Here is a 22,948-nt window from a genome sequence, read left to right on the forward strand (position 1 = left end):
CACCTTTTATGTGGACAACCGCAGATGGACACGTACGCACACCGAGGCATATCACAAAAGCAGCGTTACTGTCTGCTGGGCGGCAGCCTTAGTCATCGGCAGCCAGCTCTTCACACCAATTACACGAAAAACTGAGCTCGGGGTAATGACATACCGCTGTTGGCAAATCTCTCTTAGCCTCAGTCTGTTCTAATCTTTGTAATAAGAAAAAAAAAAATCCTTGAGGAAGCTTTTACCAAATCACATCTTGACCATTAAATCTTTCTGGAAGAAGGTCATTTAATTTTATGGAAAGAAATGAACAATGAAAAGGGCATAAGCAGGAACAGTACTGGTCTGGAAATTGGGAAGTCGAAGATTCTAGTTCCCGCCGTGCGTTCCACTAGTCTCGTGACCCTGGCAAACCCTCTGTCGGCTCTCAGTTTCCCCATCTGGAAAAGGGGGAGGTTTGGCGGGGAGAAGGGGGGCTGCTCTATTTCCCTAACAGCTGATGAAAATGGAGGTCTATTATGGTGCCGAATCAGAACACCAAGTTAAAAAAAACAAAAACAAAAACAACCATTTGATTCCCTCAGCACTTCCTCTGAGCAAAAGAGATCAAATGATGCAAACCAGAGCCCTTCTGCTTCCATTACAACAATTACAAAATGAGAGAAATAGTGATTCCTAACGGCGGAATTTGGACAATTAGCTAAAAAGCAATTTTAGCATAACAGTTGACAAACAGAGATCACTAAACCCAGTGGTCTAGCTTAACTAAGCCCGATTTACATGTGCACCGCACTGAGTGGAGTCTCACTTAAATGGTCCATTTTAGCCAGATTGCAGAGCTGAAACGGGGGCCCACACAATTATCTTAAACATTCACGGCAGGCCAGAGAGCTCATTTGGACAATTGGACAAACGGTTATTTTCTTTTGCCTCAACTGACCAGATAATTGTACACAAATCCCTGCCATTTGACGCTGTGGAATGTCCCTTTGTGTTGGAAGAAGACCCAGCCACGGACCAGCAGACCGCCGTGGGGGTGGCGCGGAGTCGGGGGACGGGATGCGCACGGCACACAGCTGATGCCCACCGTCCGACTCCAAGTCCTGAATCGGAGACACCTTCGGACGAGCAGAGGCTCTACACTCCCGCACCAGCACCCTCATTAGTTCTAACACCCATCATTTCGAAGGGGGTTGTTGTCTCCCAATTTAAAAACAAAACTAAACAAAAACATCAGGCAGCAGGGTTCGAGGTGGCACCTGGGTGGTGCAGGGAACTTGGAGAGAGGAAACTAGGAGTTTTTAAAGGGCTCACACACACAGGGATCTACGCCTCGGGCCCACATGTCCCCGTGTGCACAGCGCTGAGTTTCAGTGTAGCTAACATCAAACAAACCGAGTGTGCCCCTCTAAGTCTTAGGAGGAGAGGACACTTAGGATAACCAGACGATGAATTAGCACCACCCCATCCTCCCTACACCCGACTAATGAGTGTCCGATCTGCGGAGACAGCGAGCCAGTTTCTCTGCATGGGTCCCACATTTGACTAGAACAGGGGGTCCTGATGACCAGAGTTAATAAGCCAGCAAGTAGAGAAACACGCTACCCAATAAATGCAGAAGCAGATGATGGCAGGCTGGGTGGGTCGTTCTGCTGTGGCTACACAGGTGTGACGGACAAACCAGGCGGGATTCTAGGCTGCTCCGACTCCAGGTTACCATCACAGCTCTGAGAAGGCGCTCAGGACACTGACAGGGGCAACTACTCGCAGCCTGTCCTCCTACCGTCAGTGTGTGTCCCTGAGAGGAACCACCCAACGGCCCACACGCGACACAGTCACGCCTGAGGGTCGGCACCCAAGGAGCTCTCTGCCCAGCAGGCAGTGTTTCCAATCACTGTACCTGCGCGTACCTGGAGCACCACCTCAAGAGAAGGCCACCAAAACCTCAGCGGGAACACGACCCACGAGGCTACCGCTCAAGGAACACACGCGTCCGGCAGAGCCCACGCGTGTGGCCGCTTCTACCGTGGCCCCATCAGGATGGAGCGTTTCTTCGGTGTGTATCCTTGGAGAGTGGACTTGATCGTGGACAGAGCCAATGGCTGATAAGCAAGCTGGGGGGCTGTGGTTCTAGTCCAAAGACAAGGTGAGCGCACAGGAAGAGGAGGTTGCTTCTTCCGTGTGGATCAGCGGGCTCCAAAGACACCGTGTTGCCTGGGGCACCAGCGACCTCCAAGGACTGAATGCCTGGCGCCCAAGGAGACCGCCTGCAGAGTCAGCTCCCGCTTCCATGTGTGCGGACCCTGGGGTGCAGCTAAGAAGACACACGCCCGGCGCGCCCCGATGGCATCTCTCGCCAGGCATACGTGGGTGAGAGTCAGCGATGAGTTTACAGAGAACCATCCCGGCCTTGGAGGAGCCCAGGACGTTCGAGGGGAAATACGGTCCTGGCTTTGAGTTCGACTGGCAAACACCACCTCTGAAATTTTCGGATTAATAGGATGGGAAACGTTCGAAGTCATTTAGAAGTTCAAGTCTCCCGGAGCCCTTGTGTACGAATTACTTCTCAAAAAGGCACACGTAACTACGGTTTTATCTAAGATCTCCAGTGTTTCTTGGTATGTATAGAAAGCATACATTTTCATAAGGAAAGTAATTATCTGTCTTTTTGTATAGTGGATAGCAAATCGACTGGTCCCCTTGAAAGCATCCATTAGACAGAAAGATGGACTCTCAGACACTGAGACAAAGGCCTCGGCACAAAACAAACAGTCATCAGCCCAAACGATCACAGAACAGGCCAGGCTCTCCCGAAACACAGACGCACATGAAGAAAACATGCACCCCATCGTTAAAATTAATACTAGGATAGCAGGATGTTCTTTAATCTGCACGACTGCTTTATTGTACAAAAAGTTTCCAGTAACAGTAAATTAGTTTTTAAAAAAGGACAAAAAAAGTCATTTTAGATAGAAGCGCTTCACTAATTGCTTTATTTAAGCACACAAGAAAAAAAGTCTTATCTGACCAATTAGGTTGGAAGGGTTTTATTACTTTTAAGAAGCCATTAGCCAGGATAAAACACTGAAAGCGCTTGTGTCAAAACAAATAAATAATGCTTTCTCAGTTAGCAGAGAACGCAGTAAATTCGTTAAATTAGAGACGTATGCGGCTTCACACCCATGGTGGGCGAGCCAGCACCTCCCCGCAACCCCAAATTAATAAAACAAGAGACAGTAGCTTTCAGTTACGATCTCCCGGGAAAGATCAGGAGCTTTGGGGAACTGACAGTCAATGTCTACGTTTCCCCTCTCCAGCCCTGGTCAACAGAGCCACCCAGGGCACGTTAACAGGGGGCAGGGGTCCGGGCTGCGCCCAGGGGAGCCCTCCCTGTGGGTCCTCTTCTCGGGGCGCACTCCAGGCGAGGGGAGAAACTGGGCAGGGCATCACCGCCACCGGAGCTGCCGGCAGGAAAAGGAGGGCGGGAAGGACCCTCAGGTGCCGGGATGCTGAGTACTAACCTGCTACCCGCAACGCTGCCGCGCTTTCCGCAAGTGAAGGCTCAGCAGAGCAGGACAGCGCTTTGCGGTGCGTGGGCTCAGGGCCACTTCCCCACCTGGGGCCACAGTGGTGGCAGCGGACGGCTGGCCTTTAGCTGGCACTGCACCGGATCCGGCCAGCTGCCCGGATCCCACACAGGATCCTTCAAACCATTCCTAGTCAGATTCATACTTTTACCCAAATGAGTTGGGTAAAAAACCCAACTCTAGTCACCCTATTCACTGAAAATAAATACAAATGAAGAGTGATCCTTTCTTAATGGGTCACTTTCCTTCCAACTTGCAAAGCCTCAGCAGTAACCCATATCACCACCGCAGACCGTCTGGGAGGGAAGCCCCTCATCTCGACAGCCCCACTCCTAGCAGCAGCTTGACTCCATGAGGTCAAAACCGTTGAGACGAAAGACGCCTACAGCTACTCTCGAGGACCGCAGAAGCCCCCCGTTTCAGGGGCGATCGAGGAGGGGCTGGCCTCTTATCCCCTGACCTTCTTTCCCCATAAATAACTGTCAGGGAATGCCGTGCTATTTCCTGAAGTGCCAGGGGCACCTTTAGATCCTCCTACAGCCACATCAGTAATAAGAAAACCAGTGACTGCCCGGCGTCGTAAACCACTTGGGAAGGGAAGGCTGGGGCAGGGGTCTGGGTTTTAAGCCCATGATCTGTTTGGACAACTTGAATCTCGGGACTTGAGTTTAAATTTCTGGAAATAACTTCAAAGTCAATCCTAGAGAGACATTTTATGTGACTGGTCCAAATAAACGGCAGCACATTTAATGAGATCATGCTCTTTTAAAACATTTTAAGAAAGGTAAAAATCATGGAAAGCCATTGAAAATGATGCAAAGACCATTAAAACAATACTGGTGTCTCAAGACCAATTAAAACATGAACAACTTCAGTTTTCAAAGTTATCATCACTTTCCACATTATTCCACAGGTCCAGGGATATATTCAAGCACCATATTGATAATAGGTAAGTAAACAACGAAGTCCTACGTTGGCGATCTGATTCACGCGCACACAAACGAGGGGCTTTTCTAGGCAGGATTTTCACAAATTGCAAGAATAGGCCCACTTTCGGGGCATGGTAAGTGGCAATGGAAAGGCCAATAAATCAAACCACTGGCGGAATATTTTACTTTGAAATGGAGTGATGTGTGGTTAATAATTTGAGACCCACTAATCCTATATGGGGTGACCCATTTAGAATGGCCTCTGTGTAAATTCACAGTTCATTAAATGGTGTCTGGTTTGAACAGGTCATTAAGTAGTGAGTACATAAGCAGTGCATTGAGCAAGGATGGCTGGGGACGAGCACAGGGACACACCGGCTGCTTCTGGCGACTTTCACAACACTACCGGGCTTCCTCTCAATGTGAGGTTATTTCAAATCACCAACTTTTAAATTTAGGCGGTTTTGCTTAGTAACCCCTTTTGCTTACAGGAGAACATGCAGTGCACAAATTTTAGATGAGGAATACTCCATTTACAATTAATTTAAACTTATACAGCTGTTTTAACTGGCCCATCTAAATGTGTTAATTAACATCAACGATGGTTTCTTATTTTTCACACTTTGTTACTCTGATCATTAACAGTGATGGAAAAGCTAAATTAAGTTAATGGGGAATGGATTATAAATTCTTAAAGGACTTCTCAGTTTGTTTTCAACTGGAAAATATATCGAGAAAAATGAAGAGGCATTTTTGCCTTTACTCATAAATTTTTGGTACCAAATTTCTTAAAAACCAGATGGTTTGAAAAAAATTTTTCCAAAAATTATTTTAACATGCTGCTCAGACGTGACTGCTAAAAAAAATAGCACGTACAGCTATAATATATTGAACAGCGTGAGGAGGCCTGTGAACCTTCAACTCGTTTTCTCTTTCTAAAAAAAAAATATATTATAACTGAAGAGAGAACTCATCTCTAATCTGCAGCAGTATCCAAGGTCCTTCAAGTGTTGACAGTGAAGGAAAACCAGAAGCCCCTTCCCCTCGCGTGAGCACGACTGTGCGGCCGAGTCCATGGAAACGCTCGTGGCCCCGACGGGCCCGGGGCCGCGCCTCCGCAGGAACCCGCGGGCGCCGGGCGCGCGCACCCGGGTCCACGCGGGCCTCACACACCGACCCCACGCTGCTCAGTGCGACTTCACGCCGACGAGGACAACAATGAGGACAATGATGATGACAAATAATATTAAAATCACAAGCATCTTCCGATTCTTCTTTTGATACTGCTCTGCCTACAGAGAGAGGAGGGAAAAAAGGCCGTCATTTTCCCCAAAATCCCAAATCGTGTCTCGCTCACTTCCAGTCCTAGGCCTCTGGCTGCACCCACACACCCGACACCTCTGCCACCGGCTCCATCACCACGATCCCTGCCATCAGCTCCCGCGGGTTCAATCCACGCGAGTCCCAAGACCCCGGAGCTCCCTATTTACCCGGCTTCGCTAACGCCCGCGCTGGGGACCCGCCATCACACGGAGGCCGCCGGAGAGGCAGAAGGCTCTGCTTTCAGATCCCTGTGGGCCGCTTCTCCTTACTTCTCCTTCCACTGACCGCAAGGACCCACTCTTTCAACAGAAGCCTCTCACTTCCGGACACAGTTCTCTGGATAAACGCACAGCTCCTTCACTAAGAAATCGAACACCTGGCTAAAGTTACCACAGCCAGCAGGGATGGAACCGAGGGTCCCAAAGAAGCTTGTTTTCTACCTCCTCTGAATTTGGGAACAAGAAGAAATTCAACCTTTGAAGTAGAAACAGGAAAGTTGGCCCTGTGGTATCAAGCGCAGAAACAACCCACCGAGTCCAGTGCTGTGCGTCCGGTGACACGCACGCCCGTGGTGCAGAATGTGACCCACAGAAAGGAGAGGGGAGGAGAGAGTCGTGAGGGGGTCACTGCCCACGTCGGGGAGAGCACGTCCTGCCCTTCCGTGGACAGTGCTGCTTCACAGTGAAGGTGAAAGCAAGGAGACAGCCTGAGGGCCGTACCTGCTCAGAACGTGCAGCCTCCTCTGCCCTACTTCCCCGTCCCCACCAACCTTCTGACCAGGACGTCTGTTTCCTAAGCGAGCCTGCCCGCCCACCAGGAGCCACTCAGCCACAGGAGGAAACCTCAGCGCAGACAGGTTCACCCGTCTGGAGAGCCCGGCCCGTGTGGAGCAGCTCCCAAGGCTCCATCAGCCTCAGATGAGCCGACCGCCAAGGCAACGGCCAGCCGTGCCTGGAGAAAGAGGACGGCGCGTGCTTAGTTTTCTAATAAGTAACCTGCAACACCACGGAAGCTGACACCAAATGGTATACTTCGAAACCTCTCAAAACGGTTTATAAAGCAGAACCTTAAACAAAATTTTTAGTTCCCACTAGATTTGTACACTTGCGCGGAGAAAGCTTTTTCCCTTTATCTGTGTTATATCAAAAAACAAGTTTCGCTAGTTTTTATTTAAGAAACGTCAAAACCGATGCGTAATTCAACAGCATATGAAAGGCCGGGCATTACAGAGTGACAAACTAAAGTTAGTTTTCACTCTTTTAATATACAAAGCTTGGCAACCGAATGAACCCAACGCTTAAAAAGCCCTCTGCGTGTACAAGGCCAGCCTCTTTTTTCTCAGTCTATGCTGGAGCGCCATTCCCCATCCGGCATGTGGTGACAAAAGCACGTGGAAGAGGCAGTGAAGGGCTTCTGGTCAGACCTATGCGAGGTCTTTCTGTAAACCTGACACTACCGTCAGATACGGCCATCTCTGCCACAGGAAGTGGCTGGCTTCAGAAAGGTGATAGAGAAGTACATTAGTGAATGTACTAGGAAAAATGACCATTATATACGGCTAGGAATACTGCTAGGTCTCAAAGACATGAGGAAATGGACACAATTTATTTTATTTGTGAAGTATCACATTCCTTTTAAAGAAAACATGCACCCAATTATATATGAGAGTCACTCAGCAGCGTATGTGTATGTTTCTCATAACTCATTACAGGATTTTTAAGATGTTTTCCATCTATTTTTAACAAATATCATGAAAAACATTCCTGAAACAGCCACTTTACTATTAGCCAAGAATCAGAGAGCTAGTACTCTCACTTCAACAAACTACTCTTTCCTCAAGGTAGTACACAGATACACTGCGGTAATTAAAAGGGAAAATTAGATTTTTATCTCCTCCAGAATGAATCCCCACCAGCAATTTATCAGAAAAGTATCACAACAAAGAGAGGCCTGAGTCAGCAGCAACAAGCAGATAGAATGCTCAACACATATTTTAACAAATACCCACTCAAGTCGATTTCCTAAAACAAGAAGACCTAAACAAGGAATAAAACACTTTCTAAAAGGGAGAAAACCCCAATTCCTTCAGAATTCCCTGTCACGAAAGGGGATTCTCGGCAATTTCAGACCTGCGTGTGAGGTACACCCGGAATCATTAACTGCAGGAAAATGGCAACAGTGCACGTGGTCGGCTCTGAATAAAACGACATGGTGCATTTTTACAGTCCTATCTCGAGCCGACGGCAGACGAGAATGCCGAAGACAGTTATGATGGAAGAGAAGCCTCTCATGAATTCTTGATATCTCATAATAGTTCTTCAAATTCTCAACCACTGAAAGATATGGCATTACCTTGTGAAGCTGTTTCAAGCCATCTTCAGTTTTGATACAGGACTGTTCAACATTATAGTCGATTCTATCAAGGACGGTACCCTGAGTAATAAATGACAGTTACAGACGATCAACAACCACAACTGGGAAAACGGAACTTCAAAGATAAGAGATGCAAATTGCAGACATCATTATCCACAGAATTATCTGTTTTACTTAACTGTGATGAAAAGGTACACACTGCCAGGTCTGGAATCCATCACCGTGCAATATTAGGCACTCAGTGGCAGGCTGCTGCACTAGTTGCAATCAAAGTCTAGCTCAGGAGAAAGAGATACTGACAAATTGAGGTTTCTTTTTTGGATTTAGCCACTGCAGGATATGCCATATTCAGACTTACTGGGGCTTTAAAAAATATACGGTTCAGTGGAAATAGGCTCTGAGTGGTGAAGGGCTTGCGTCTGTGCCCGTTTGTTGCTTAAACACTTGGATTCAAGCAAGCAGAGAGGGCCAGTTAAGCCAGGCCTGGTTACGATGAGGTCTGGAAATTGACTATCATGTCCATAAACGTCAGTCACCATGTGGCTCCACGGGTCAGAACAAACACGGTGAGCTCCAAGCCACATGTAAAATTACACACTCGCCTCAGGGAGAATTTTGTTTTTAATTGTTTAATCTCTTGGTTCAAACAGGAAGAAGGGACACTGGGCTACGCAGAAGGACAGGGCTGTGAATGGAAACGTGCTGTGTTAGGAGACGACAGCAAGAGCAGTTCCGTGGGAGCCTCGGGAGTAATTAATGTAACTAGATCTCCCAGAGCCTCGCCACTCCATTCTGAGGCTGGTTTCAGGGGGATCAGGACCCAAATCCCTGCTGGCAAGATAATAAAATACCCTAATCAGATTGCAACAGCGAACAAACAATTTAATTCTACTCAAGAGCTAGTGGTTCCAGTTGCCATTACACAATAACCTGCCAAAATTAGAAGGGAAACCTTATCTATTGGCAGAATCACTGCTGAGCATGGGCAGACCAACCAGGCCCCCACCGTGGGGTGCTCCCATAAGCACCCTTGGGGTAGAGGCAGAGACTAGGAGAACTGTCACTGACATTTGTTTTTTATCTAAAAAAAGTTTATTAGTGTTTTTATGGGGAACGATAGCAGTATTTGTACACAATCCTTCCACACACATATACACACGTTAGGGGAGTAGGTTCAAATCGCTTTCCTGACGGACGTGCAGAACCAGAAAAGTCTGGAGAAGGACTAGATACTATGGCAGGAAAGGCCGGTGGGGAGGCAGGTAAGTTCACGTACCTGTTCTGCAATCATGGCCCCTAGGTCCCTAAATATCTCGTTTAGGTCGCAAATAGACTGCACGATGCGGCCAACCTCCCGCTCCCGCGCGTCCACCATCAGCGTGCTCTGCCCCACCAGCGCCAACTGGTCATCTGTGAAACCCTAGCAAAACAAAAAGGACGAAACGTGTGCGTTAGCTTCCACTCCCCTCAGGAAAGCTACAGTGTACCATTTCAGATGTCGCTGAAAGGAGATAAATTCTGAAACTAGTGCTATAAAGCACATAAACCACAGATAAGCGCTTATTCTTCCCTAACAGGAAAGCTCCGAGTTCCCCAAACAGGCGGGCTCTAAAGCGCCAGCGGCCAAAGCAGGGGACACAGAGAACCCCGCGTTTGCAGCTACCCAGGGGCTAAGGAGCAAAGCCACCGGGGAGAAGCCTGCGCACCTCTGGGTTCTTCCCAGGAGTGGGGTGGGCAGACTGCTTTCCGGAAGGTTCTGGAAGGCAGATGACAAGGTCTCCCTGCAGCCTTTGGAAAGGAAGAAACAGTATGGCCCCCATGACCGTTCTTCCGCCGGCTGCAAAAGCCACTTGATGGATGTGCACGTCACGCAGGGCTGATCCATTTGCATCGCATGGAAGTTAAAGGTCCACGAAGAGAAGGAAAACAGACCGGCGCGCAAACGCACAGCAGTCAATTCTGCAGCCCCTCACGTACCCGATCATAAAGAGTATTATCGTCTCCATCGTCCATCAGTGGTACTGATGTATCAAAAAAATGCTGGGATCTTTCCTCTCGATTCTTCAGGCCTATCATGGATAGGAATTCACTTTACTTGAATACGTAAACCATCCTGGTTACTGTCCCACCATTAAAAAGGGGAAATCTAGAGTAAAACTCAACAGTCAAAATGGAGACATTCTTAGCAGCTTTAAAAGAGCCCTATCTCACCTCCAACAGAGGTGGGGGGGACAGTAAAGGACTACAAACATGCAACAGTATGGAGTACTTGGGGTTATCTAAGACAAAAGTCACACCGTAAATGTGTATAACTCACTGGATGCCAAGTGAATGACAAAATGACACAACCATGTGAGAATCTCTAAGAGAAGCAGAAATATTTAATCTAACTGCTGTTACAAAACATTAAAAAAAAAAATCAACATCTCTCCCTAAAACCATCTCTAGTAGAATTCCAAATGGCCCTAGTCAAATTTTAGAAATAGTAAAATTAAAACACAAATATGCCAGTTGTCAGGAGGAGGGAGAACTAGTTTTGGGGGAGCATGTGGGGATACTATTGATTACAATGGCAATAAAGGAAAAACCAGTTTATAGGGTAATCAGAATGAGGGTGTAGCTGAAGGCTGACTTGGCACTGTTCAGCAAGGAAGGGAGGCCGAGTGAATCACTGTGCCTGGGGAGAAAACGTTTGTTTAAACTACTCCCAGGAAAGGTGTTGAGACGCTCTCTCAAATACTTCTTGTTGTGCAAATACGAAGCTTTAACATGATTACAACTGTTCTTTACCTACTTAGCAGCAGCTCTTCCACCCCTAACATCTAGAAAGCTACAAGCTTTTAAAATGTGCCAGACTGATTTTCAAATACTTTAAACTTGACACGGCCTATGTTTCTGTTTTGTTCTTTTTTAGATGAGAACGATTAGACACCCTGTCGCCGTGGTTTCAACCTGGGCATGGTTTCCCATTGGGGGCGGAAGGCAGCTCCTTTCTGTCCCGTAAGGTGGGAACGTGCTCAAAAGCTAACAACGAAAGGCACAGGACAAAATGGAGACTAGTAGCAAAAGAGAAGGGTAAAAACACCAAGCTGTTGCAGGCTCTAACGCCGGAACCCCCGTTACTCACGAGGCCCTGCACGGGCGGACACTCACGCTTGAGGTAGCCCGACTGCGCGCGCCGGAAGCGGGCGGACAGCTCCTGCAGAGTCTGCGCCAGGGAGCCCACCACGTTGCGAAGCAGCCGCTCTTCCTGCTCCGAGCAGGCCCTGCGGGCCTGGCTGGGCAGTGCCTGCACCGCACGCTGGCACCTGTGGAAGAGCTGGGAGAACAGGTGGCGCTCACAGCAGGCCGGCGGGTGTGTGTGGGGATGGCCCAAGGTGCCCCTCGGCCTCTTCGCTCACCGGCCAGAGTGAGACACACAGCGCTCTGTCCAGACCGGCTGGCTCCGAGAATGGTCAAGAGATCAATGCTGAACCGGACCTGAACAAATGGGGCGTGTGTGCGCGTGCGCGTGCGTGCGTGCGCGCGCACGCTGTGTGCATCACTCCTTATGGGCTTCTTCTCATTTAGTCCCGACAACCACCCTAAGAGGCAGGTATTATTATTATCACTCCCATTTTACAGACGAGAACACTGGAGTCCAAGGGATTAAATGAGAATCATGCCGTTGTTACATCGCTAAAAGCCAGGATCCAAACACTCCAACACCCCAGGGCTTTCCCACCCACCACACCGCTTCTCTGCGCATCAGCCACACAGGAGATTTAACAAATGAAAGATGTAAGTGCTAGTTTACACACTAGTCACATTATTTTAAAATTATTCAAATTTAACATGTTACAAGAAACATTTCTAGGATGCTGAGTTTCTCTAGGATACTAATATACTCAGTCTGGGGCAATAGCTCTCCATCCTTTCAGTTACAACCACCATTTTTTTTAACATGAAGAAATTTTGCACACTAGTATACAATAGAACTTACACATCTTAAAACCAAATGATTGAACTCAATAATGTTCTGAATTTAATTTTCAAATCAATCCACAGTAGCATCTACGAACAAATGAAAAACAGTCCCCACTCCTCCAAGGCATGGCGCAGATGCTGCCACCTGGAGCAGCTCAGGGCCTCCTACAGTCCCTCTGTGAACCTCCGGTTGGGAAGTGGAACTCTGGGACTAATCTGCAATCTGATTTAGAGCCGGACCGCGTTCTGGATTTTGAGAGGGGGAGAAGGCTGGGAAGCGCAGGCTCCCGCCTGCGGGCCCCTTCCGTCCTCACCTGCGTGATCTCTTGGGTGGTTATTTCGATGGCATGCTCCTGCTCGAGGCTGTCATCCAGGGTGGGTCTGTTTAAGTGCTGGTCATGAAGGCTGGCTAACTCCTTCATCTTCTGTTTAATCCGGCCAACATCGTACTGTATCTAAACAAATGAAATCACAGAACATCACTGCTGCCTGCCAGGTATCTGTCTGCCTGCCTCTGAGACAACTGGCTACACTCACAGTACGGAGCTCAGTCTTCAGCCAACTTGTAGCTGCCTGAGCAACTTTTAATTCAAACGACCAGACATTCAAATAGCACTCCTCCTGGTTACACAGTTCTTCAGTTTATTTCTATAATTCAGGTAGTTAGTACTAAAACCAAAATCACAAGCGTGCACACACACACACACACACACACACACACACACACACACACCCCTTTCTTGTGGTATGTGAACAGAATAATCCTAAATCTAACGTACTTCCAGGGACACTCATTCGAGTCTTTCTGGCAGGTATCTTAAAATACGTTAATGTCCTAATTACCTCAATAAATAAGAGAGTGTGAAACCAACATTCAACTTACTTCATCCACTCCATCCACCCATTTAGGAGGTAACCGCTTTGTCACGCCAATTGCTGCTTCTGGGTCTAAGCTAATGCCCGACACCAGAGCCATGCGATCATCAGCAAGCTACAGGGAAATAAAGGGACATTAAAAAATTATTCAAATTCAATTTAGATAAGCACAGTCTTACTCCCTTTTACTGCTGCTCCCTAAGAAGATTCAGAAATGGAGGAATAAATGCACTTCCCTGTGTTACAAACTTGCTTCTGATACTGCTAGGGTATGGAATGGTTTTCCTGTCTCTTCATGCACCACTTCTTAATTTCCTTGGGCATACTTGTGAACATGCATTTGACTTGCTCTGGCTATGGAAATGTAATGAAAAAGTCAACAAAAGATCCTTACAAGAAAAACCTTAGTACTATACTATGATGGGATGGCATGAACCTCAGCAATTAATTTGATCAGACAGATGCAAGTTAAAAAAAAATTCTAGGCTGTAAATGGAACTAACACAAAAAGGTCACAGTTTACTTACATACACTTAGCTTATTTTGTAAATAGGGCTGATCTAGTTATCTTAGTCACAAGATCATTAACCATGTGTTAAACTGTGTGAAAGAATTGCCTAAAACAGTCAGCAAATTATCCACCATTTGGCAAAAGCAATCCTTAAAATTTCAAGGCACTCTTACACTGTCCTTTCCTTTCTTTGGTTAAATGTCCACGGGCAACATTTTCACTTATTTTGAAATGATCTCGATAGTTCTTGTTTACTTTACCTATATAATACACTGCCGGAGGAAGCTTTTAAGAATGGGAGGGAAATCATGGGTTCAGCATGCTGAAGCTGCCCTCTGGCCTGGAGGCAGTAAATGCTGAAAGGGTCCCGAGGTACCCTCTGGAGCCCAGCGCTTACAAATGCCAGTTTCAAAAGATGCAAATGATGATCAAAATAGAACGGAAAACAGCACATGAAAGTCCTTTACAGGTAACACTTTGTAAATTTTCTAAATCACACTGCAGAATTGGGTGAAGAATTTATATTGCTTTTCTCCCCACCTCTGCATTTATCTAAATTTATTGTTTTTCATTCATTCGGCAAATACCTGTTTGCTTTTCTAACAATAAAGGAACAAGGCAAAATGTTTAACATCCTCAGACGAAGGGGAAGATAAATCACATAAGGAAAAGCCTAAATTAAAAGAACTCTTCAAGTAATAAGCCCTAAATCCCGAGCAGAGAGATTGTAGCAAAATCCCTAAAAGCAAATGAGAGTCCTGCGTCTGCCACCCGTCATGCCTGGGGTGGCGCTGCCCCCACTGGCTCAGGGGACCAGCAGCCCCAGCAGTGCTCCCAGAGTGTCTGAGTCGTGATCAGGGCCAGCGCATTCCGCCGCCGCGTGGACCCTGCAGGGCCGGTGTCATTTCAGGTCTTAAAGAAATGGTGCGTCATCCCACCTGCACTATCTGGGGCTCTGCGTCTGTGACATGGTAATTCTCAACCAGAGCCACCTCGTCTGTTTTTAAGAGTTCACTAACAGGAAGTTTACATTCTCTTTATTATTTTAATCCTCACAAAAGCTAGGTGAGCTAGGAACTATTATTCCAATCTATAAATGAGGAAATTGAAACTCAGGAAAGTTAACTAGCTTGCCCAAGGTCACAGCGTATTATGTGACAGATTAAAACCTGGATCGGCTGCTCCAGGAGCACCGTCCACCCGGATTGGCAGGCGCGTGAAATATAACTGTAACTTGCTAAACGCACCAGGACAACAAGCCCTCAGACTTAAACGATAACACCAGGCACGGTCCTCGGATCCACTCCCTACCAACTACACCAGGGACTACAGGACAGGCTCTGGCTGAGCACAGAGGCATCCACAGAGCAGCCTCTCTCGAGGACCAGCTGCAGATGCAGCCCCAAGGTGCAGACCTCACTCCACACAGAGCTGTGTATTCCTCAGAAGTCCTGCCCCAAAGTCACCAAGAGCTATGCAACTTTGTGGAGGGCACGAGGACCAAAACGGAAGGGACAAATCACACATCAGCACCCAGCGTCTGCCAGCTATACAGCAGGCACTGTAGAGTTGCCCGAGAGCAGAACTTGATCTTTAATCTCCAGCTGTTCATACAAAGCCACACCTACGGGTCATAGTTTCTACTACGCCAGTTGATCACCTAACCCACTATGTTCTACTATGACACCGTATCTCAATAAAGTAATAATAGGAATTTGTTTTATTTCGAGTTTTTAAACTCACGGTTTTGAACTGCTGTTACGGTTTACTAATATACATTAAACTAAAAAGGATACAGAGATGGCATTCACCTGAATTTATCTGCACGATAATTGGTATCAACTTCTCTGAAACAAATAAGAAATTATAAATCACATACGAAAAGTCAGTTGAAGTGGATTCAACTCTTTTTTAAGCAGTACTTGATTTTACACCATAGATGCGTTCCCCCAAAAAACGCATGTAAAAGGAGTGTGCGAACACACCCTCTTCAAGTGTCCTAAGGAGGCTTGCTAATCGAGAGATGCCCACGTGAGGGGGACAGATGCTAGCCCACCTAGCTGGCCCTGGCTTTCCCACATGCTGTATCAGGATGTTGCCAATAAGACAGAAGAGCTGATTCTTTGAGACCGAGAGCTTTAAACAGGGAAGAATTTGTCCCCTTTATGGTATAATCTGCAGCAATAGCTCATCATGATAAAGAAATGCAGCCCGACTCAGAAGAAATGTGGCACTTATTTTATCAGTACGGATTTGCAATATATTTCACAGTATGTACTATTTTTTTTTTAAGACTGTTTTGGGAAGGGAAAACCTAATTGAAGATAAATGTCACTTAAAAATGGGAACAAATATGGACATTAAAAAAATACATCTTAAATGCAAAACAATCACCCTTTCAACTTCAGAAACCTCACTGCCAATCTCAACACGTTTTCTCATTTTTAAGATCCAGAATGTATCAGTTTTCAAGTTGCCATCCAAGTCGGTTCAGACCTTAAAAAGCTGCCAGACTTTTCATTCTCTTTACTTGTCCCTACTCCATTCGGTGTCCCCCTCCCAAATAGATGGTGTTGGTCATTAAAGCTTTTCTTAATGAACTTGTGCTTCTGAAGTAAAAAAAAAAAATCTTTCTTACTTTTTAAATAAGAACATTTTTTTTAATAAAATTGTATTTATGAGGATTAAGAATTCTTGTCTCTTTGATTTGTAACTCTTGTCCTCCAAGAACTCTAGGGTGCACGACCACAACCCAGTCATCCAGCTCAACTCCATCAAGGCAGGAAGATTGAAATGGGTGCCCACAATGGCGCACCCAAAGGCTTCTTGTTCAGCTCATCAAAATTACCTTCTGTTCCTGGTCCACTTTAGACACTGACAACTGTCCCTTTAAAGAGTACCAGACAGTATGCACGAGTGCTTGATCTATGGACGGAACACACACACACACACACACACACACACGAGCACAGTCTTGTAAATCTTGCTGTCCCAAACATACAGCCTTCCTCCTCTTAGCGAACCCTGCCTTTACGAGAAGGCTGATTTGGTGTACCGTAAGATTACGGAAATGGCAGGGCCCCTGCAGGGACTAGGAAAGTCAAACACAGCCCCTCCCACCCCCCCCGCCACACACCCATGTAAAAAAACACACCAAGTTCAGCCATAAGGCCCTGGTAATAAGAACCAGTACTGACAATTCTGGACTTTTTAAATGTTCTGTGGCAACGAACATTTAAAAACAGTCCAGAAGGGACGTGGACAATTACAGCCTGGCAGCTCTGGTTTCCACCTGAGACAGTGTGGGAGTGTGTATGATGCAGTCAGACCACAAGCGTAACTCACTGGGCTCGGAAGGCTAATTGAGACAATTAGGCTGAAGAAATCTCAGTTCTTTGAGGGAGTGAATAAGCCTGCTGTAGAAAAGAGAATCAGGGACTGTCAGCCCTACAGTTCTGTTTTCTTTTAATCTGTGATAGTTTTAAAAGTGTTTACTTTCTCTGATTATGAAACAATAAATGTTCAAAATTGACACTTCTTTAAATGTGCAACACATATAGAAATTTTAAAAATCTGACAATCACACCACCCAGATACAGTGTTACTAGTTTCACTGATTTTCCTTTTTTTCTCAACTCTTATATACATCCTAAAAAAAAAAAAAAAGTAGGGAGCAACAATTACCTGCGCTCTGTTGGTACTGGACCCCCACTGACTTGGTCATTTTAGTCCCAACAACAAAAGTGCAGAGGGGACTGCTCCCTGTTCTACAAATACAGACACCGAGGGGCTCACAGACTTTCCTTCTCAATGCTGCCCTCAGCAGGGGGACCAGTGAGCCAGCCTGTGGCCCCCACGTCCCTGCTACTTCACCCTGCCCTCCCCAGGCTATATGGTTTGGGAGCCTGATTTTACACCTTGTTATTTTTTAATAGTTCCTCCTATGAATTTTAAAACCCAACAACTTGGGAGATGACTTTGTCCTAGGCAGGGAGTAGATGAGAGCAGAGAGCAGAGGACAGGGCCGTACACTGGGCAAAAGGGTGAACGGTGGGTGGGCTTTCTCCCTGGGCACACCTTACTTAGTATTCCTGGAGAACACAGCCTGCTATCCCCAAGGTGCAGCAGATTTTCGAATTGGTTTGAGTAGGATAAACGACAAACCAATGTGAACACACTGCAGGAGGCCACCCGTGACGCAGTCAGGACAGTGTGCTCAGGCCTCACCTACCCAGGGGTGGGCTTCCATCAGACCCACGCCAGGATCGATTCGAAACTCTACCGCAGGCTTGGCAAGGTGAGGCTCTGGACACCGTTCCTAACACAGCCCCAGCTCCTCGGCCAGTGCCTAGCACTTCGCGGTAATAAACACGCAATTATAATTAGCTGCGTGAGACAACAGTAAGTGGAATGAATGAATGAAGTCAATAAAAGACAGGTCACATACAATTCACTTCACTGATACAATGGTTCTGGACAAAGGACAAGAAGGGGAAGTGAGTGGCTCGGGTGGCCGAAGGGCCACGTGGCCCCGGAATGGAAAGGCTTGGAGCTCAGAGGGCCTCTTGGCACGTGAGGTGCGTGTGGCTGGGAAGAAGCTCTCCACTCGGGGTCTCTGCTAGAGATCGTGGCAGAGAGAATTTCTGCGGGGGGAGCCAGTGTCTGGAACTTGCTGCCTGAAGAGGAAGTAGGAGAGACTGGAAATAGGTTCAGACGGCGGAGCCCTCAGGAAAGACGACCCTTGACAGGCCCGGTGGGAGAAGTGTTCAAACTTAAGCTGTTCTGCTGTTTGTTTTTTCCCCACGGCCCACTTCCTTTTTGGGGCCACAAGTCCCACATTTCCAAACCGTTCAGTAAGCGGTAGCATCCATTCTTAGATGGATGGGTTTGGTTTTAAATACTAATTGTTTTTTAATGACTCAAGTAATAGATACACATGGTTTAAAAATATATATCCAACCTATGGAAAGGGTTTGCAACAGAAAGGCAGTTTCCCTTCCATCCCAGACTTTTCCTGGAAGGTATCCACTGTTAATAGTTTCTTCTGTCTCTTTTCAGAAATCTAAGTACACACAAGCCTGAATGTTAGTTATTTTTCTTAAAAAAATAAATTTTTTTTTTTTTTTTTTTTTAAGAGTAGGAATCGCGGTGTCCAGTGTTTCGCATCAGGCTTCTCCCCCACTTGGCCATGTGTCTGGGAGCTCATTCCCTGCAGCCCTCAGAGACCGGCTGCACTCTTTTTAACAGGTACAGTACAGGGAATTAGAGTTGCTATATAATTTATTTAACCAGTTCTCCACGAAGGACCTTTAGGTTGTTTCCCATCTGTTGTTATTATCAACTAGTAAGGGACCCCACTGGTTTTGAAGACAGTGGCCCTAACCCCACCTCACCGTTCATACTTCTAAAATTAAAACAAAAACCAATGACACTCTCCCACCCCCAATTTTAAAAGGACTCTTTTAAAAAGGTCTACCTTTAGGAAAAATATTTTCAACCCCTTCATGGCTGAAAAGATAACAGAAACACAAAACCAACAATCACAGTTCAATCCCCTTTTTCCTCAACGCTTTTATTCACACGACTAGAATAAAGTGCTGTGAACACGTACCCTCTCCATCTTCTGGGAGAATTGCTAATAAGTGATGAAAAGGCCAAAATCGTGCTGCTAGGAAGTCGGGGGGGCACGTAACGATTAGTCAGTCAGCACAACCGGAGGGCCACTCGCTCGGGGCCAGTGACACCTCAGCAGACATCTCAACAGGTCTAGTGGCTCCGGGTCCTGCTTCCTTAGGGCTTTTGCCAGACATCACGTCCTTCTACACCTCTGAGCAACCTCACTGCACAGTCTCAGGAATCAAGGGAGCTGCACGCATAATCCTAAAAACAGTCTGGCTTATTTTAAGTGCAAGAAATTTTACTGCTTCCAAAGTGGAGACACTTTCCCGACAGTAGTAAATAATGTTCCTAAGCCCTTCCCTAGATCATCAATTCACCTGGCGTGAAAATACATTAAATAAATCCTAAGTATTAAATTGTAAAACACGACAATTAGAAGTAATCAAAACAAATGCTAAAATATGTGTACACTCTTAGCATTTTACATATGACCAAAGATTTCAGAAAAACAGGCATAATTTTATAAACTAACACACAAAAATAGTCAAAACACAATACCTCATCCAGCTCCTGAGAGAGATGTTGTTCCCATCAGCCCATCCAGTTAGGGACAGCAAAAGAAAGAGGGACGGGGACAGACAGACAGATAAGGGATGGTCAGTTGAGAAAACACTGAGATTTTACGCAACTGTGAAGTTGACTAAAAATAAAGATCCACTAACCAAAGCATTTAAAAAAATCTCCCCCTTCTGATTCTTCCTTTTTTTTAAAAAAAAAAAAAAGCTACGTCAATATTTACCTTATTATGTTTTTTATTTTTATTTACCATGATTGTTGTTTTGGTAAATGAGATAGGATACAAACAATAAATAGTTGTAAAAATTAAAATACAATAGAAACAAATAAAACACACTTGCTTTAGTTTCAATAAAATATAATGGTACTGTTTCATAAATATCAAATATCATACACAAGATTCTAAATTTCCCTGAGGAAGATAAAATCGAGAGAGCAAAGCTGAAATGTAATTTTACCATGTCAAATAAATGTAAATTTTAACATGTAAATCAGCCCTGCAGATGCAGCAAAATTAGAAAATGAAAACCCCCCAAATTGTCTATGGCCGAATTCAGATAATATTCGAGTGACCACATATGCAAGGGCTCTACAGATTAAATCCCGAAGACACGGCTTTCTCCGTGGTAATAAGCAAGCCGAGAAACCACTCTTCCCCGGAGAGAGACACAGGTGGTAAAAGAAAAGAAAAACTCTTCCCATTTGCTTCGCATGCATTATTATTAGTCTAGAAGGCACACAGTTATTTATTATTAGTCTAGAAGGCACATAGTTATTTATTAGGCTATTATAAAGGAAAGTAAAACAAAACAAAAGGTAAGGAGAGGGGTTTTTTTTGCTGTTGTTGTTTTGGTTTTTAAAGGAGGAGTAGAAAGGAAGCAGCACAGGCAGGCAGAAGATTAAGTTTCAATTTAAAACCAAAGGTTCTTTTTTCGATCAAAGTGGAACTCTATCTTCTGAACAGACATTTACTAATGACAGATAATCTGAACAACTAGGTCTTTTTTTTTTTTTTTACAGTATTGATCACTGAAATAATTAGTGGTGAATTTCAATAATCAACTGTTGATTTTTTTTTATGCTGAGCAGTCAATTTAGAAAATAAAAAACCATAACTTCTTTCTTTAAAAATTAAGTGCAAATGAAACTGGTCTATCAGGGCCAAAATATTATTAAACAATGACAGCAATAACAGTGTAACCACAACATTCCTCCATGTAAAAATCCAATCAGCTGACACTATAGAAAGTGCTCTTCATTCCTTCTACACTTTGCCATGAGAGCAAGAGAACTATATTTCTATACACACCCTGCCATAACAGTAGTACTAGAAGATATTAATAGAGAAGATAGTGTCAAATGGAAATCTGATTTAATTACCTTTTACTTTAAAAAGAAAGCCTCTTTATTTTTTTAAAAGCTTAACATTTTCAGCAAGAAAGCATGGAAGTGATTTTGTTAATAAAACAAGACACAAAGCAAAACCCCTAATTCAGTATCTCAGTCTGCACATCTGCCTGTTCTGCAGTGGCTCCTTGGCATCCAATCTTTGGATAAAGCATTACTGCAAACCCTGGTTAAGATCTCTGCTGCACATGAGCCTGGCCTCTTGGATTATCAACCAAGCACACACCCTGATCTTTTGGTTTCTACAATTATTAGTTGACAAGAGGTGAAATCAGAATCATGGGCTAGATACGACTCTTTTTTTTTTTTTAACAAATAGGAAAATCAAGCTTCGGAATATATAAATCCATTTCCCCAAAGTCACAGGGCTGAGATGGGGACAGACCCAGGTGTTCAGGCCTCTTTCCACCCCACCTTCCAGTTTCTCTAATTTTATTAACAATTCAGGGAGTTACTAGTGATGGGCAGCTACTACCATGCCACATTGGGAATTAAATTCAGGAGGTCATCTTTTTGAAGAGCATTATCCCCTCCCATTTTGCTACTTAAAAACAGAAGGCCTTTCAAAACTCCCCCTGCCACCAATTTACCAGAAAATGTTGTCAAGACCTGAATTAAAACATTTAGAATTACCATCAGGAAAAACCAAAATACAGCCAAATGAAAACACGGTACTGCATACCATCACCTTCTAAATCTTTATAACGTCTACATCTAGGTTTCTGACCTGCCAATGGCATACAATCGAGCAAATACTGAAAACTCCAAGTAGCATGTGGAATTTATTGTCTAAAGAACTTTCTACATAAAACTGAAAAATAAGTGGAAACCCATCTGTGTTTACTCAGGAAGTCTGGAAGAGTTGAGCAAAATGAGTTGGAAATACAGGTCTATGCTATAGTGATACTTACTTTATTTCTGTTACTACCAAAGTAAAAGTTTGCTTCACTTTTATCCAACAAAGTACCCTTATTCTCAAGTATGCCTCTCTGCTCAAATGGAATCTTTAGAAGCAGAAAAGCAAATAGATCTAAAGAGAAATATACAATGATTTCATACTTGGATTCTAAAGACAGAGAACTAACTTTCCAACAGACTCAGCATGGACTAAAACATAGAACTTTCAATATGCAAGTCAAAATGGACTTGCATGGTTGTAAAATGAGATAAAGATGCAATCCCATCGTAAGAAAAAAAAAAGATTTTTTTTAATGGGTTCTTCCATTCTCCGGGACCTGCAGCACAAGTCCGGGAAAAGCACCCAGCACTCCTGCGGCCCAGCAGGTAATACAGGGCTCCGGGCCAGGTCTGCCTGAGTTCCCATTCCAGTTCCCTGGCTCACTAGGTGGGCAATACTGAGCAAGTTTCCTAACTCCTCTAAGCCTTAGTTTCCAGATCTGTATCATGAGAAAACAACACCACCTATTTGATGGAGCTCTGTGAGGATGAAGTAGGGTTACACCTGGAGAGGGCTAAGCCCAGTGCCAGGCACATAGTAAGCTCTCAATAAATCTTGGCTAATATTATAGTCAAGACTGAAGAAGGACCTCAGTTTTCTTAAAACCACAGTTAATCCTCAGTTGTTTTTTTCCCCAAAGCACACCATGTTTTATTAAAAATAATGTGCTACTTTCAAACTAATCTAAGACCAATTAACTCTAGCTTCCATTTATAGATTGTGCATTATTCTGAAACAGAGAGTACATGAAGCAGTAAACACTAACAAAGTAGCTCAAATCCCTCTATAAGATCTGTTTCAGGAGATCAAAGGAAATCACACAAGTCACACA

At 45.1% G+C, this 22,948-nt stretch overlaps 1 protein-coding gene across 10 annotated transcripts in view; it reads right to left on the reverse strand.

The window, feature by feature from the left end:
• STX16 (syntaxin 16) overlaps positions 1-22,948 on the reverse strand; it is a 34,220-nt gene that overhangs the window by 5,729 nt on the left and 5,543 nt on the right. For 3 of the 10 annotated variants that reach the window (XR_009522253.1, XM_060033356.1, XM_060033357.2), the window contains exons 2-7: positions 13,053-13,160; positions 12,484-12,624; positions 11,357-11,522; positions 10,181-10,272; positions 9,480-9,623; positions 8,183-8,263 (exon numbers count right to left, since the gene is read on the reverse strand). Coding sequence is in view for 8 of the 10 variants with exons in the window: in XM_060033356.1 (XP_059889339.1) it covers positions 8,183-8,263; positions 9,480-9,623; positions 10,181-10,272; positions 11,357-11,522; positions 12,484-12,624; positions 13,053-13,160 (732 nt within the window). In the remaining 2 variants the exon portion in view is untranslated. The other 7 variants (XM_060033355.1, XM_060033353.1, XR_009522254.1 and 4 more) reach the window with 6 other exon arrangements.

Source organism: Delphinus delphis, chromosome 15 (assembly GCF_949987515.2).
Source record: "Delphinus delphis chromosome 15, mDelDel1.2, whole genome shotgun sequence".
NCBI lineage: Eukaryota > Metazoa > Chordata > Mammalia > Artiodactyla > Delphinidae > Delphinus > Delphinus delphis.